Source organism: Saccharomyces cerevisiae, chromosome XIV, assembly GCF_000146045.2.
Source record: "Saccharomyces cerevisiae S288C chromosome XIV, complete sequence".
Taxonomy (NCBI): Eukaryota; Fungi; Ascomycota; class Saccharomycetes; order Saccharomycetales; family Saccharomycetaceae; genus Saccharomyces; species Saccharomyces cerevisiae.
In genome coordinates, this window is record NC_001146.8 from 23,532 (window position 1) to 38,683 (window position 15,152).

At 39.1% G+C, this 15,152-nt stretch overlaps 7 protein-coding genes across 7 annotated transcripts, besides 1 other annotated feature; 4 read left to right on the top strand and 3 right to left on the bottom strand.

Moving 5' to 3' along the window:
* Positions 1 to 516: 516 nt before the first annotated feature.
* On the top strand, positions 517 to 3,642 carry EGT2 (Egt2p; the record flags this gene model as incomplete). The annotated part of the gene is made up of 1 exon (NM_001183165.2): positions 517 to 3,642. One exon carries the CDS (start codon positions 517 to 519, stop codon positions 3,640 to 3,642), a length of 3,126 nt encoding a protein of 1,041 aa, NP_014072.2.
* A 163-nt stretch (positions 3,643 to 3,805) lies between these two features.
* PFA3 (palmitoyltransferase PFA3) lies at positions 3,806 to 4,816 on the bottom strand (the record flags this gene model as incomplete). The annotated part of the gene is made up of 1 exon (NM_001183164.1): positions 3,806 to 4,816. One exon carries the CDS (start codon positions 4,814 to 4,816, stop codon positions 3,806 to 3,808), a length of 1,011 nt encoding a protein of 336 aa, NP_014073.1.
* Positions 4,817 to 4,937: 121 nt separating this feature from the next.
* Positions 4,938 to 5,169: an origin of replication (ARS1405; Autonomously Replicating Sequence).
* A 38-nt stretch (positions 5,170 to 5,207) lies between these two features.
* Positions 5,208 to 7,847, bottom strand: FIG4 (phosphatidylinositol-3,5-bisphosphate 5-phosphatase; the record flags this gene model as incomplete). Its single annotated transcript, NM_001183163.1, has 1 exon — positions 5,208 to 7,847. One exon carries the CDS (start codon positions 7,845 to 7,847, stop codon positions 5,208 to 5,210), a length of 2,640 nt encoding a protein of 879 aa, NP_014074.1.
* Positions 7,848 to 8,412: 565 nt separating this feature from the next.
* LEM3 (Lem3p) lies at positions 8,413 to 9,657 on the top strand (the record flags this gene model as incomplete). Its single annotated transcript, NM_001183161.1, has 1 exon — positions 8,413 to 9,657. One exon carries the CDS (start codon positions 8,413 to 8,415, stop codon positions 9,655 to 9,657), a length of 1,245 nt encoding a protein of 414 aa, NP_014076.1.
* A 105-nt stretch (positions 9,658 to 9,762) lies between these two features.
* On the bottom strand, positions 9,763 to 10,704 carry KRE1 (Kre1p; the record flags this gene model as incomplete). The annotated part of the gene is made up of 1 exon (NM_001183160.1): positions 9,763 to 10,704. One exon carries the CDS (start codon positions 10,702 to 10,704, stop codon positions 9,763 to 9,765), a length of 942 nt encoding a protein of 313 aa, NP_014077.1.
* Positions 10,705 to 11,164: 460 nt separating this feature from the next.
* Positions 11,165 to 13,891, top strand: VNX1 (calcium/hydrogen antiporter; the record flags this gene model as incomplete). Its single annotated transcript, NM_001183159.1, has 1 exon — positions 11,165 to 13,891. One exon carries the CDS (start codon positions 11,165 to 11,167, stop codon positions 13,889 to 13,891), a length of 2,727 nt encoding a protein of 908 aa, NP_014078.1.
* Positions 13,892 to 14,168: 277 nt separating this feature from the next.
* Positions 14,169 to 15,023, top strand: YNL320W (uncharacterized protein; the record flags this gene model as incomplete). The annotated part of the gene is made up of 1 exon (NM_001183158.1): positions 14,169 to 15,023. The coding sequence occupies one exon, from the start codon at positions 14,169 to 14,171 to the stop codon at positions 15,021 to 15,023; it is 855 nt and encodes a 284-aa protein (NP_014079.1).
* Positions 15,024 to 15,152: the final 129 nt, after the last annotated feature.

The following is a 15,152-nucleotide window of genomic DNA, read 5'->3' on the forward strand; positions in this document are numbered from 1 at the left end:
GAAACACAAAAAAGAAAAAGCAAAAAAAAACAGTGCTAAGGATTTGATATTAAACGAAGTCCCACCATGGAGGATCATATCCCAATAAATTTATGCATAGAATGGTACCATTCACAACTAATATAGCCTCTGCTGGTTCCTTTAGTAACCTCTTTAGTAACCTCTTTAGTGAAATGGTTCTTGCTGGCTCTATTATTTTCCTAATTCGGACGCGCTGGCTCCGCGCCGTGAGGAAAAACAGCAGGCTGACAAGGGACTAATTTACTGACACTTTCGGCTGACACTTCCGAAAAGGTACTCAAGCTTTTATGAGTAAGATGCTGGTTTGATGCTAAGAATACGATTTAGTACTTCCTTTTTAATGTGGCTTGTTTTTTTTTTATTCGTCCATAACAGTACAAATATAAAAGCAGAATACATTCTTGCCGACCTAAAACTTGTGTCCTTAGACTCAAACTTTCTGATGGTTTTCTTTCAGTAGAATCAACATAAACAAGCATAATATAAAACACTACAATGAATAAACTATTGTTACATCTAGTACGAGTCATTTCGATACTCGGCCTAGCAAACGCTCTCACACAAACGCAACCGATTTTAAAAGATATTCAAATAACAGATAGTTATACCAAAACAAAAGAATGTACGGATCCAGATCATTGGTTCATAATAGAAGGGCAACTGTCTATTCCAAAGGGAAGTCAGCAAAATATAACATTCCAAGTACCAGATGCTTTCAGCTCATTCCCTCAAGAACCCTTCAGCATAAAACATAATTCTAACAGTGTTGCCACGATATCACGCCCAGATAAATCGACGAACAATTTCACCATTTCTATTCCAGAAAAGAGTTCAGAAGATATAACTACTACATTTAACTTCCTTGCACAGCTTACATCAGATGCTAAATCCAAAGTTACAGAACCAAAAAGCATCGTTTACAGTTTCTATTCAGAAAATACTATGTTTAATGACGTTATTGATTACGTCGCTAAAAATACTTCTGCTATAACAACAGATGGTGGTATATACAAAACTAATAATACCGCCTGGTTTACCGTTGACTTACCAATGAGAACGTTCAGAAATCCCGTTTATTTGACTTCTCAGACATCTTCCTCCTCAGATTACGTATTCGATACTTCGTTAACTAAGTTTGAGGTTGTCACTGCCGTTGATTCTTTTAACGAACCTATTAATGCTATCCCATATACAACTGTTCATGACTACTCCACAGAAGATGAAATTAGATGTTTATTTAATTCTACAATCAGCGGTGGGCTATACTTCCGTGTGACTTATTTCACAAAGAAGCTATCTACCTCGTCCATATCAAATACTGTCGAATTAACATATCCCGATGAAGGTACATCTGTCAGACTTTTAGGAAAGAGAGATACTTCAACCACCCTAGCCTCAGAATTATATTCTGAGTCAGCTGCTAACATTGATTCCACCACCAGTGATGACACAACTAGCTCTGATGCTGCTATAACACCAACATACTCAAATTCAACGCTTTCTTCTTATACTTCGCAATCATCCGCTATCCCTGAAGTTGCGGTTACTGCATCATTGAGTAGCGGGATCCTTTCTTCTACAGTTGACGGTGCTAGCACCTCGGCGGACGCTTCCATGTCCGCTGTCTCTACGGTTTCTTCTAGCAGTGAACAAGCTTCTTCTTCAAGTATTTCTTTATCGGCTCCAAGTTCTTCAAACTCAACCTTTACTACTCCTTCATCTTCTCTGTCTGCTACTGAAACATATAGTATTATCAGTTCAGCTAGTATATCTGTCACACAGGCTTCCTACATTGATAATTCTACAACTACCGCTGTTACCCAATCTACTTCTACTATAGCAGTTTCATCTGCTGAAAAATTGTCAAGCACTCTATCATACACCAGTAACGTCACAATATCAGTATCATCAGCTACCCAACATACTACTACTCCTTCATATGTTAGTAACTCCACTACACTCTCATCCTCATCTGTTCTTGAATCTGTAATTAGCTCTCCATACCTGGCAAACACTACTGTTTCAGGAGCTTCATCTGCAAGTCAATCTACTAATCCGCCATATGTCTCCAACTCCACAACATCATCCGCAACTCAATTAGCCACCATTGCTCCGTTCGCGATTAACATAACAGGAACAAGTATTTCTTCTAGTATCACTAATACTTCTTCAGTTAGTTCTACTACGTCCAGTTTATCATCCGGCCCATTTGTTTCAAACACAACGGTTGCCTCTGGGTCTTATATTCTAACCACTACTACAGAGTCTGCACAACTTACTGAAATAGGGAGTTTGATACCAATCTCGACTATTACTACTAGTACCACCACTTCTGGTACCGATAAAACTGGTAGTAATAAGGTGGCCTCTTCAACTGAAATAGCGCAATCTATCGTAAACAACAGTTCACTTTCGGTGTCAACAATCAACACTAACGCTGCGACAGCAGCTGCTAATGCCAGAAATGCTACTTTCACTCATGCAACCCATTCTGGTTCGCTTCAACCCTCATATCATAGCAGCTCACTATTATCGTCCACAATTGACACCAAGGTAACTACTGCTACTACAAGCACCAGTAGAGACGGTAGTTCGAGTTTGGCTTTCACCACTGGGCTCAATCAATCCGTAGTTACCGGTACAGATAAAAGTGATACCTATAGTGTAATTTCATCCACAGAATCAGCCCAGGTTACGGAGTACGACAGCTTACTTCCAATTTCCACCCTGAAGCCTACAGTCGTTACAGGTACAAGTAGAAACAGTACCTTTAGTATGGTGTCCTCCACCAAATTGACCGAAGCTACTGCAACGGATAAAGGTGATGCGTATAGTGTAATTTCATCTACACAGTCGGCTCAAGTTACTGAATATGGAAGTATGCTTCCAATTTCTACGCTGGAAACACCAACAGTCATTATGAGTACCGATGAAAGCGGCTATTTTACTTTAACTACATGTACTGAGTCTGGGCAAGCTACAGAATATGGTAGTCTGATTCCAATTTCCACACTAGATGGTTCAGTTATATATACATTTACTGGCGAAAGTGTAGTGGTGGGTTACAGTACCACAGTGGGTGCCGCCCAATATGCACAACATACAAGTTTAGTCCCAGTATCTACCATCAAGGGTTCCAAAACTTCTCTTTCAACCGAGGAAAGCGTAGTGGCTGGCTACAGTACTACAGTGGGTGCCGCCCAATATGCACAACATACAAGTTTAGTCCCGGTATCTACCATTAAGGGTTCCAAAACTTCTCTTTCAACCGAGGAAAGCGTAGTGGCTGGCTACAGTACCACAGTAGATTCTGCCCAATACGCCGAGCACACAAATTTAGTTGCCATAGATACATTGAAAACTAGCACATTCCAAAAAGCAACAGCAACTGAGGTTTGTGTCACATGTACCGCCCTTTCTTCCCCTCATTCTGCAACTTTAGATGCAGGTACTACTATTTCATTGCCAACAAGTTCCAGCACATCTCTATCTACAATAATTACCTGGTATTCCTCATCTACTATTAAGCCTCCTTCAATTTCTACATACTCGGGCGCCGCTGGTCAATTAACCATCCGTATTGGCAGTTTGTTGCTAGGGTTAATCTCATTTCTGCTGTAAGAACTATTTTATCAAATAGAAAGTTATAAATAAAAACTAAGAGTTCTTTTGGTATAATGCATAAATAATTTTTTTATATAATGTTTGTAATTGTAATGATAAATTTTTATCATCTTGGATAATTTTCGTATTATCGTAACATTCATTCGTTCTAGTTTTATGACTAATTTGCATCGATAATTTCTACAGACGCCCTATCGGCTTCTAATGAGGGTCTTGGTGTTACTCTTCTCAGTAATTGATCTTCTAAACATCTACTACTTAGCAGTCGGTCTTGTACTTGAGGTCTTACATTAAAATATAAACCTTTTTCATCCTTTGTGTGTTTAGACTTTTTGTACTTGAAGGTCTCAATAGGAAGTATCCACTCTAACCAAGATGTACCCATTATATCTTGCCAGTTGGCCATTGAAGAACCCAAGTCAAATATATTCTCTAAATGCTCATTTGTTCCATAGCTGTCATTGAGGATTTCAAGATCCCTTCGATACCTTCTCATTCCGTGTACCTCGATAGTAGTTTGGTTTTTACAAACCTGATAAATGCTGAAACAGGTAAATGCTAAAACAGAAATGAAAACAGCAACCGCCAATAGGGCCACCCCTAATAGATGAAAATCTATCAATTCACGGTTGAAACTACCGGAGTTAAACCACGTCCCAAGCTCATAGCAAGTATAAATTAGGACTAAGAACGCGTATAATGTTGTGTACATTAAGAATTGAATAAAAAATTTTTGATTCCTAAAACCAGTGCATTCAGCGAACCAAGGGCAATGATGATCCATTTTCAATATGCAAACATCGCATGATGAACAATGATGACAGCGATCGGGCTTCCAAACATGGCATACTTGGCACACCCGAAATCTTCCATCATGTTTTAAGGTCAAACACCTTTTTGACATATACTCCGGAGGAAGTTCAAGTCCATTTTCCGCTGCCTTTAAATCGTGGACTAACAAATCAGGGAAATCTAGAGGAGAACCGGGACCTCTAGCAATAACCTTATAATAAGTGTATAGAGCCACTGCCAATGTCGGAACTATTGTTAGCGCGAGAAACCACCTAGGTATTTGATGAATCCTTGTCAATGTTATGTATGCAGTCCAAATATACAAACATGTGGTCAAACACCTGGGAAACAGACTTGTCAACGAAAGCCTGTCATTCATTTGCGAAAAAGATTCTATCGAATTCCAAGATCGGCTTCTTTGTCTTGTATTTGGTACGACTTAGTTATATAGGTTTTTTTTTTTTTCTTGGACGCAATCACATAAAAGTGTAATATATCTCATTAGACAAAATTGGAAAAGTTAGATAATTAGCGTAAAAGCCTTCATTAATGATAATAGCGTGGGAGGTATAAGATGCGCTTAATAACGCTGAAGAATATAAAGTTTCTTATACATTCAATGAAACAAGGAAATTTTCAATTTTAAATTTAAGTTGAAATAGCCTTTAGCACCTAAAAATAAAAAAATATTAAAACACCAACATGTTGTTGAACAAGTTTTCCAGAGAATTGACCGAATATTTAAATTTCTATTTAAGAGTCATATAAATTTATTGAAAATCAAGTTGTATATCTTTAGAAAAGCACAAATCCCTGTAAAGCTGCAAATTGTCGGGCTTAATGTGTATAACAGCAGAATAGTCATCAAGAGCAGGTTTATAATCATCGACATTGAGGACTTTTTCGTAAAATTTTTCGTCAACAGACACATGATCAGGAGCAATAAGAAGTGCTTCTGTTGTCATCTCGTCATTCTCATCGTCGCCATCATCATCATCATCGTATACATCAGTGAAATCTTCTGCAATATCAACTAGTGGTTCTCCTATTACTTTTCTCATTGGTGGAATCTCACTACTTTCATGACTGATAAAAATTGGATATTTTGAATACGAAAATGAATTCATTTTCTCTTCCAACTTTTGGCTTCTGTCAGATATTATGTGCAGGTAATGTTCATACAATTCTAATTCTTGCTTTGGAGATGTATCTCTGTCTAAATCGGTAGTCTCAACTACCCTACCTTCAGCCTTTTCTAAACTCTTACTGGATGTGATCATCTTTAGCTTATTATTCAGCCAACTTTGCTTCCTAGAAGTGAACGGCGACATAGCCTTGTCTTGTTTGGACAAAGCATTATGATATCTTCTTGTTGAATTCATATTATATGCAAAGAGATCGCGAATCCAAGTTACTGATCTTGGCAGATAATATTCATTCCAGTAATTGTCAAAGGCACCAGGATAACCTCTTACGTTTTTTATAATTTTCTCTCTTGTCACATCATTACCTGTTGCAATAAGTTCTTCATTAATCAATTCTTTTACACTTTTGATGTTGTAATCATTCCACCAATGAATATAGCTCCTTTTAGGCATATTAAGACTATAAGCATTATGCAAGTAGAAATCGGTATTCATTTCCCATAAAGAGGGAAATCCTTCTCTCCAGGAGTAGTGACCCAGGAATAAATTAATCGCATCTTGCCTTTGTGCATCAACGAATGAATTACTGTAGAATCTTTTTATACTTTCGATCATATCCCTTGAATGGGAGCTCCACTGATTTATTTTTCTATATGTCTCCATGGTGTTAACCAAATGCGAACCGCCATATTGTAATGCAATAGTATCTCCCAGATCATGAAACAATTCAGTTAGTATGTTGACGATATCAGAGTCGTACTCTAAATAACTATTATCGATAATTCCTAAAGATTTGAGCTGGCAACCAAGTGCTCTCTTGCCAATGACGAATTGGGCGGCGTTGGTCCTATCAAGACAGTCAATACAATTACTTCGACATATTCCTTCCTGGATCTTTGTAGAAGCAAAGTCTGGACCATTATGAAATATTCCTGTCGTCGTGACAGTGTTTACCGCGTACTTCTCTAAGAATTCAATAACACCTTGACCATCTTGTTTAGAAGCCCTGCTCATATCCCAAGAGGTGTAATCTAATTTCTTTAGTGTTGGTAAAAATTCATTCAGATAATCTATACATTGTTCAAATTCCCAGAGTAACTTAGTTTCTCTTGGCGTCTTTTCTTTGGTTTTAATTAAGTTCAGTATTTGAATGGTTCCGCCACCATATCTTTGAAACAAGTTATCAAAATGCAACGCAGCCGGAGAAAAAAATGGATCTACCACATTGATTCTTATAGGTGGCTTTGTGGTTAAATTGGACGCATCCTGGGTCCAGTATAAGGGGATTGAGCCACGATGCTGTACAAAAGAAGTGTATCGATCACTATCAAAAAATCCATTTCCCGGTTGATGGAATGGAGTCAAAATCATATCTGTTACAATCTGTTCAGTTTCGACTTCGTTAGCAACATGACCTTTATTGTTAACACCACGCTTTAGAAAGCGTGCACCAGCAAAATGGTGGGATCTTCTTGCGATTAAAGTAATATATATGGACTTACCCAAAACTGAAACATTAACCTGGTCAATAAATCCATGTATAATGCATTGGAACCAATCAAAAACAGTGTCAATACAAGCAAAAATAGGAGATAATAAATTGTTATTCCAAACAAACATTTCGTTATAGTCGGTTATCCCGCAAGGTATTGTAATATCACATCGGTCAACCGCTTTTAATTTCTCTCGCAATATATTGGTTTGTAAAGTATTTGTGATATCGTAGGTATAACTGAAATAAAAGGTTTTTGTTAGGTCTAAATCCTTAAATATATTCAATAGCCTTGCCTCATCTGAACTTTTTTCAGGTTTTTTATAGTTGTTCGTAATAGGAATAATATCAATACCATCAATGTGATAAATACCATGACCGCCAATCACTGCAACTTGGCTATACTTGGTAACCATTATTAAATAGTACCAACAGGTGAATTTAATGAATCCCAGAAGACCGTATCCTGTAATTTTCTTATGTAGACCATCTTCAGTTGCTTCTTCTAAACTTGCTAGTACATTCATGATTTCATTTCTGGTGAAGAAGACATTATCCTCCAACACAGTTAATTCTCCACGGGGTACAGTAAGATCAATTTCTAGAATACGAAACATGGTTTCCCTTTTATTGCTTCCAACAATATACATTCGATCTTTGGTTTCGTATAACGTATATTTACCCATTACAAACTTAGAGGTCTTTCTCTGCTTAGACCCAGATGTGGTAAGTATACCTCCACCAAGGGTATGCTCCATTGCATCATTGTTCATCCTTGTCCTGTTTCTTTTTTGCTTTGCGTTACGTTACTACGTTTCAAAACTAATTAATTTCAAATAATATCACAGCATTTACATTTCAATAGTGCTCGGCTAAGTAGATGAGGACTATCGTAAAGAGACCAATAGAAGAGCTTGAAAACTTTACAAGAAATATATACATGTATATATTATATATATATGTTTAATGCAATTGCAAGAGGTATTAACAAATCAGGAGGACAAGTAAATGAACGTGCTGCAATAAACCCAAATGGCGTAACGAGTGTAGTGCGCCTTAGTGACCACCGCAAGATAGTGCCAGTAACTAGTGTACAAGTGTGGCAAAATGCAAATGAGCGTTCTGGTAGTATGTGTCCAATGTTGTAGTGTCAACTTTGTCTGCCGTTCTGGTGGCTTTTGACAGTTGATTTTCCAACGATTATTATTATGCGCGAAATTAAAGAAAAGGAATCTTGTATGATGATAAAATAAATAGATCAAATTAAATCATCAGTACAGACCAGAAAACAATTAAGTGTCCTTTTAGAAATACGAGAGGGTGGTAAAATATTGAAGAATGGTAAATTTCGATTTGGGCCAAGTTGGTGAAGTATTCCGTAGAAAGGACAAAGGAGCTATAGTGTCCGGAGACAACCCAGAAGAAGAAGAAGACGTCGATGCTTCTGAGTTTGAAGAGGATGAAGTAAAGCCTGTGCGTACAAAGAACAGAAGACCCAAAGAGGATGCATTCACTCAACAAAGATTAGCGGCTATAAACCCGGTGTTAACGCCGAGGACAGTTTTGCCTCTTTATCTGTTAATTGCTGTTGTATTTGTTATTGTAGGAGGGTGCATATTAGCACAGAACTCCAAAGTGGATGAAGTAACCATATATTACCAGGACTGTATGACTAACGCAACCTCATCATGGAGCGACATCCCTTCTGAACATTGGCAATTTGTATTTCACAAATATAAAACATATAATACTGCACCACAATGGAGGTTTGTGGATGATGAATCAGATGACTTCACAAAACAAAGAGGTACATGCCAAATCAGGTTCACTACTCCAAGTGATATGAAAAATAACGTATATTTGAATTATGTGCTGGAAAAATTTGCTGCCAATCACAGAAGATATGTACTATCTTTTAGCGAAGATCAGATACGTGGGGAGGACGCCTCTTATGAGACGGTGCATGATGCAACCGGTATAAATTGTAAGCCACTATCTAAGAACGCCGATGGTAAAATATACTATCCATGTGGCCTAATTGCGAACTCAATGTTCAACGACACGTTCCCCCTGCAGTTAACAAATGTAGGGGATACGTCTAACAACTATTCATTGACAAATAAAGGAATCAATTGGGAATCTGATAAAAAAAGGTACAAAAAAACCAAATACAATTATACACAGATAGCACCTCCACCATATTGGGAAAAGATGTATCCAGATGGATACAACGAGACGAATATTCCTGATATTCAGGATTGGGAAGAGTTCCAAAACTGGATGAGGCCAGGTGCTTTTGATAAAATTACAAAACTGATCAGAATCAATAAAAACGATACTTTGCCAGCGGGTGAATACCAGTTGGATATCGGTCTGCATTGGCCAGTATTGGAGTTTAATGGTAAGAAGGGAATCTACTTGACTCACGGTTCTCACCTTGGCGGTAGAAATCCATTTTTAGGTATAGTTTACCTGATTGGAGGCTGTATTTGTGCTGCCATGGCATTGATATTATTAACGTTTTGGCTCTTCGGCGGTAGAAAGATTGCTGATGCATCAAGTTTGTCATGGAATATGAAATAGAAAAGGAGTGATGGTTTTCTTTATTTTTAACCCTGTAAAATTTTTTTATTTTTTTATTTTTACTCTTATATATGTATATGTTTGTGTTTATTTCTGAATAAAAATTTATAAGAACCAAATTAAAACCGTTAATAGCCCACCCAAAATTGAAGTAAACGAACTCATACCTAGATGCTGGGCCTCATTATGCGAAACTGTTTTCTTTATTGCAGATTTAATAACGCCTACAGTACCGGTTAAAGTACCCATCCCAATAGACCCCACGGAGGGAGAAGCGACTGTTACGTACTGGGAGGAGAAACGCTGGACAAAAGTAGTTTGCACAGTGATAGTGTTGCCCTGTCTAACAACAGTGACCCACATGGACGTTGGCGCACGTGTGGTTGTGTAAGTGGAGGTTGTACCTTCAGTGATGGTAATGTATGAGTCAATAGATAGACTAGTGACAGCAGACACAGGAGGTTCTGTGAAGTCTGTGGAGGGGTCTGGCCTGGTGCCTGTTTCAGCTACTGCGCTCCCTGTCGATGTGGTCGTCTTTACACTGGAGGATGAACCAGACGAAGATACAGACGAGGACACAGACGAGGAGGCGGATGAAGTAGCACTGGTGCTAGAATGTGTGAACGTTTGAGTCAATGTAACTGTGGTACCCAAATCGTTTGTCGTGGTAACTGTAGATAAATACAGTCCCGAAGACAACGATGAAGTTGCGGTAGGAACAGTGGTGGTTGTCTTACCAGTAGATGAGGTAGAAGTCGTCGTGGTTGGTAGCATAGTGGCTCTGTTGACTGTCTGAGTAAGAGTGACGGTGGTTCCGACATCGTTAGTGGTAGTGAATACCGTAGTGAAGAAACCTGTTTGAGCGGTAGTTGTAGCAGCAGCAGCAGCGGTGGCAGGGTCCCATATTGTGGTCTCCGTAACCAGGGCCCCTGCGACATTTGTTACCACTGTAACCTGAGTTGTCACAGCTGCCATGACCGCAGCTGACCACAACGACAAAGAAAGTAGCAGCGTAGCGAATGAATGTAATAGCGTGCGACGCATCATTTTTTTTTTGATTGTCTTGCAGAAGTTGAAGAGGTCTTTACTGTAGCATATACAAGTGCTTAATTCTTGATTTTTATTTTCTTTTTTTCATAATACACGTTATAGAAAAAGCCCCATTCTCAGTTTATGAAAAAACGCGATATCACCATACACGCTGAGGTAGGGGGATACAAGGTGAAGAATGTACGCAATAAGGCGAAGTATATGGCACAATTGAGCAGTAAAAGTGTTAAAATATAGTGATATATATATATAAAATACGAGAGTACCAACTATTATGATCTTTTAATGCCCTCTTTCCGTTGAGATATTCATAATAGTAACCGTCACGGAACTGTCGCTTTATACGGTGAGGGGATTATTTAGTTCCTAATTTATATTAGATAAAGAAGATAATAAACATGAGGGATGCTGTAAATGAAAGTGAAATAACTGCTAGCTAGAAGAGCGGTAAGCAGCAATGGCCAAAAATAACCACATTTCTGCCAGTGGTAACAGTACCTCTGGAGACCATCGTCTTAAAGAGGAGGTTCTGACCCCAACTACATCTGCCTCGACTCCTCATAGAATATTTAGCGTGGACGATGATCCAAAGGAGATCCAAAACGATATCAGGTATCTTGAGGGTCTGCATGAAGGGTTGAAGTTCGCCCTGCATGCCAATAAATCCAAGCGATCTGTAAGCTCGCAATCACCAATCGTACATAGCAGCAACAACACGCTGCACCACCACGAGCACCAACAACACTTGCCGCCCACACTAGAGTCGCTATCCTCCAAGTCGCACTCTGTGCCAGACTTAAATACAGCTACTCCCAGCTCTCCGAAACGAATGCATTCATCTATCCGGGAATTACCTCATGATGACAATGATGACGAGGACGCCAATGATGACAGTCGGTTCATTATACACGACTCGCACGGCCATGATTTACTTATAGACGAGATCAATTGCCAGTCGCCTTCACACTTGGAAAACAATGACCAGGCGTCTAATGCTTCGTCCACAGAGTCATTCACTTTACGAGAAAGACAGGACGCCATCAACGAGACCCACCCCTTCGGTATCAGGATATGGAAGCCTGCTTTATATAAGAAACACCGTTCAGTTCAAAGAACCGCGGCGCAAGACATTCACGAGACTCAGTTGAAGACTATTACCTGGGAGGTGACTTGTTCCAATGTGCTATGGTTTATTTTGTTCGGTTTCCCCATTGCGATACTCTTCTACTCGGCGGCTATTGTGGTATTTTTACTAGGCGGCGGAGGACTGGTAACGAACTCTGCGAAGGAGTACTCCAAGTGTCTGTATAAACTCGCCAATTATTTCCTTTGGCCTTTTGGCAAAATGGTATACTTGTTGCAGGACGAGCAATATTTACAAGAAGATAAGGATGAAGGTATTAGTATGCAGCAATTCTACAATTGGGTGACTTCATACTCCAACAGGCTGGTCTTCCACCAGTCTCAGGCCAAGTTTCAGCAAAGAGAGGACCATCCGGCCCCTGCAACGGAATCTTCGTCTTTGATGCCGCCCGCTAACACAACAGCAACACCGCTTAACTCGAACCATCCATCATATAATTCTATTAGACACGAAATTCCGCACGCAGCGGCTCAAAGACGGTACTTTGGGAGAGGAAAATGGAGCTGGGGTCGTGTTCTTTTCTATACAATCTTCCATCTCGTCTTGCAACCCATCCTTGCCGTCTTATCTCTTTGCCTCTGGCTCCTGGTGTTTACCATTCCCATGAGTAATGTTCTTTGGCAAATTATGTATCATTGCAGAAGACATCCGCTTGCATTAGGCTTCAAATATGTCGAGAACTCCTCCCAATCGCACGAAAATGAAATAACCCAGCAGCAATTGAACAAAAATATCCTCTTATGTACGTTCCGTGCCGCTGGCTGGCATTACTACAAGTACACAGTTGATGGTACAAATGTTATTGTTGTGAATTTAATATCCATCGTTTTCTTTACAATTTTTGACTTTTATGTTTTGAAAAATTTCCTGCATTGGAAAACGTGGTTCACATACGAATCCTCAATATTCATTCTTTGTTTGACATCCACCATCCCACTAGCATTTTACATTGGACAAGCAGTCGCATCGATCTCTGCTCAAACTTCCATGGGTGTCGGTGCTGTCATTAATGCATTTTTCTCGACCATTGTGGAAATTTTCTTGTACTGCGTTGCATTGCAACAAAAAAAGGGTCTTCTAGTGGAAGGATCCATGATTGGTTCCATTCTAGGTGCCGTTCTATTATTACCAGGTCTGTCCATGTGCGGTGGTGCTCTAAATAGGAAAACACAAAGATACAACCCTGCTAGCGCTGGTGTCTCTTCCGCATTGTTAATATTTTCCATGATTGTAATGTTTGTCCCCACCGTTTTATACGAGATATATGGCGGCTACTCGGTAAACTGTGCAGACGGTGCTAACGACCGTGACTGTACTTTCTCGCATCCTCCCCTGAAGTTCAACCGTTTATTCACTCATGTTATTCAACCTATGTCCATATCTTGTGCCATTGTTCTCTTCTGTGCTTATATCATTGGCTTGTGGTTCACCCTTAGAACACATGCAAAGATGATTTGGCAATTGCCTATTGCGGACCCAACCTCGACCGCACCAGAACAACAGGAACAAAATTCTCACGATGCACCCAATTGGTCAAGAAGCAAGTCTACTTGTATTTTACTTATGTCTACGCTCCTGTACGCAATAATTGCAGAAATCCTTGTTTCCTGTGTTGATGCTGTCCTAGAAGATATTCCCTCCTTGAATCCAAAGTTTCTAGGTCTCACCATTTTTGCTCTGATCCCCAATACGACAGAGTTTTTGAATGCCATTTCATTTGCCATCCATGGTAATGTAGCGTTATCAATGGAAATCGGTAGTGCTTATGCTTTACAGGTTTGTCTTTTACAAATCCCATCCTTAGTCATTTATTCCATTTTCTATACGTGGAATGTTAAAAAGTCGATGATTAATATCAGAACACAGATGTTCCCATTAGTCTTTCCCCGTTGGGACATATTTGGTGCTATGACGAGTGTTTTCATGTTCACCTATTTGTATGCTGAGGGTAAAAGTAACTATTTCAAGGGTTCCATGTTGATATTACTATATATCATTATTGTTGTAGGATTCTACTTCCAGGGAGCTCTTTCGGAGTAGAAAGCAACTGTCCCCGCTTTTCACCTGGATACCTACCAATTTTTCTTTTTCTTATATCTTTGTATTGTTTGTCTTTCTTATTACTTTTTATTCTATATAGTCTTTAGTTAATTAATTACCCGCAACGATCATTAACACCTCTTAAATTGATCTACTCACAATTGGGTTGTTCTTATACTTAGAGAGGTGCGTTCCTCGAAATAACTCGAATCAAGCCCACACCTGCTCCCTTTTTTATTTCTCCGTCAATTGCACTGTAGAATCCTTTTCTGGTCTCATGTTGTGGAAAGTTTCTAAGATGTTCTTGGGTGGCTTGGTAGCGCTAACAACAATATCGGTTGCGACCCTTTATCACTACCAAAATCGCCTAGTCTACCCATCATGGGCTCAAGGCGCCAGGAATCATGTTGACACTCCTGATTCCCGTGGAATCCCTTATGAAAAGCTAACCCTAATTACACAAGACCACATTAAACTCGAGGCATGGGATATCAAGAATGAAAACTCAACAAGTACTGTGTTGATCTTATGTCCCAATGCCGGTAATATTGGATACTTTATACTAATAATTGACATTTTCTATCGTCAGTTTGGAATGAGTGTATTTATTTATTCGTATCGTGGTTATGGTAACTCAGAAGGTTCACCCAGCGAAAAGGGTTTGAAATTGGACGCTGATTGTGTCATATCGCATTTGTCAACGGATTCTTTCCATTCAAAGAGAAAACTAGTATTGTATGGTAGATCTCTAGGTGGTGCTAATGCTCTTTACATTGCTTCAAAATTTCGGGATCTATGCGATGGCGTTATACTGGAGAATACATTTTTGAGTATTCGAAAAGTTATCCCATATATTTTCCCCCTTTTGAAACGCTTTACGCTTTTATGTCACGAAATCTGGAATTCAGAAGGCCTTATGGGAAGCTGTAGTTCAGAGACGCCATTCTTGTTTTTAAGTGGATTAAAAGATGAAATCGTTCCACCCTTCCACATGAGGAAACTGTACGAAACATGTCCTAGTTCGAACAAAAAGATTTTCGAATTTCCACTTGGTTCACACAATGATACTATTATTCAAGATGGGTACTGGGATATAATAAGAGATTTTCTAATAGAGAAGGGTTTTATCTAAAAGTAATAATCAAAATATTTGATAGATTTATTTACTTTACTGTATGTAAAGAAAATGTGGTCAGTCCTCACGGCCACTTAGTTACTGATGGTTATTTATTATGGAAAAAAAAACTGCACTTTGCTACTT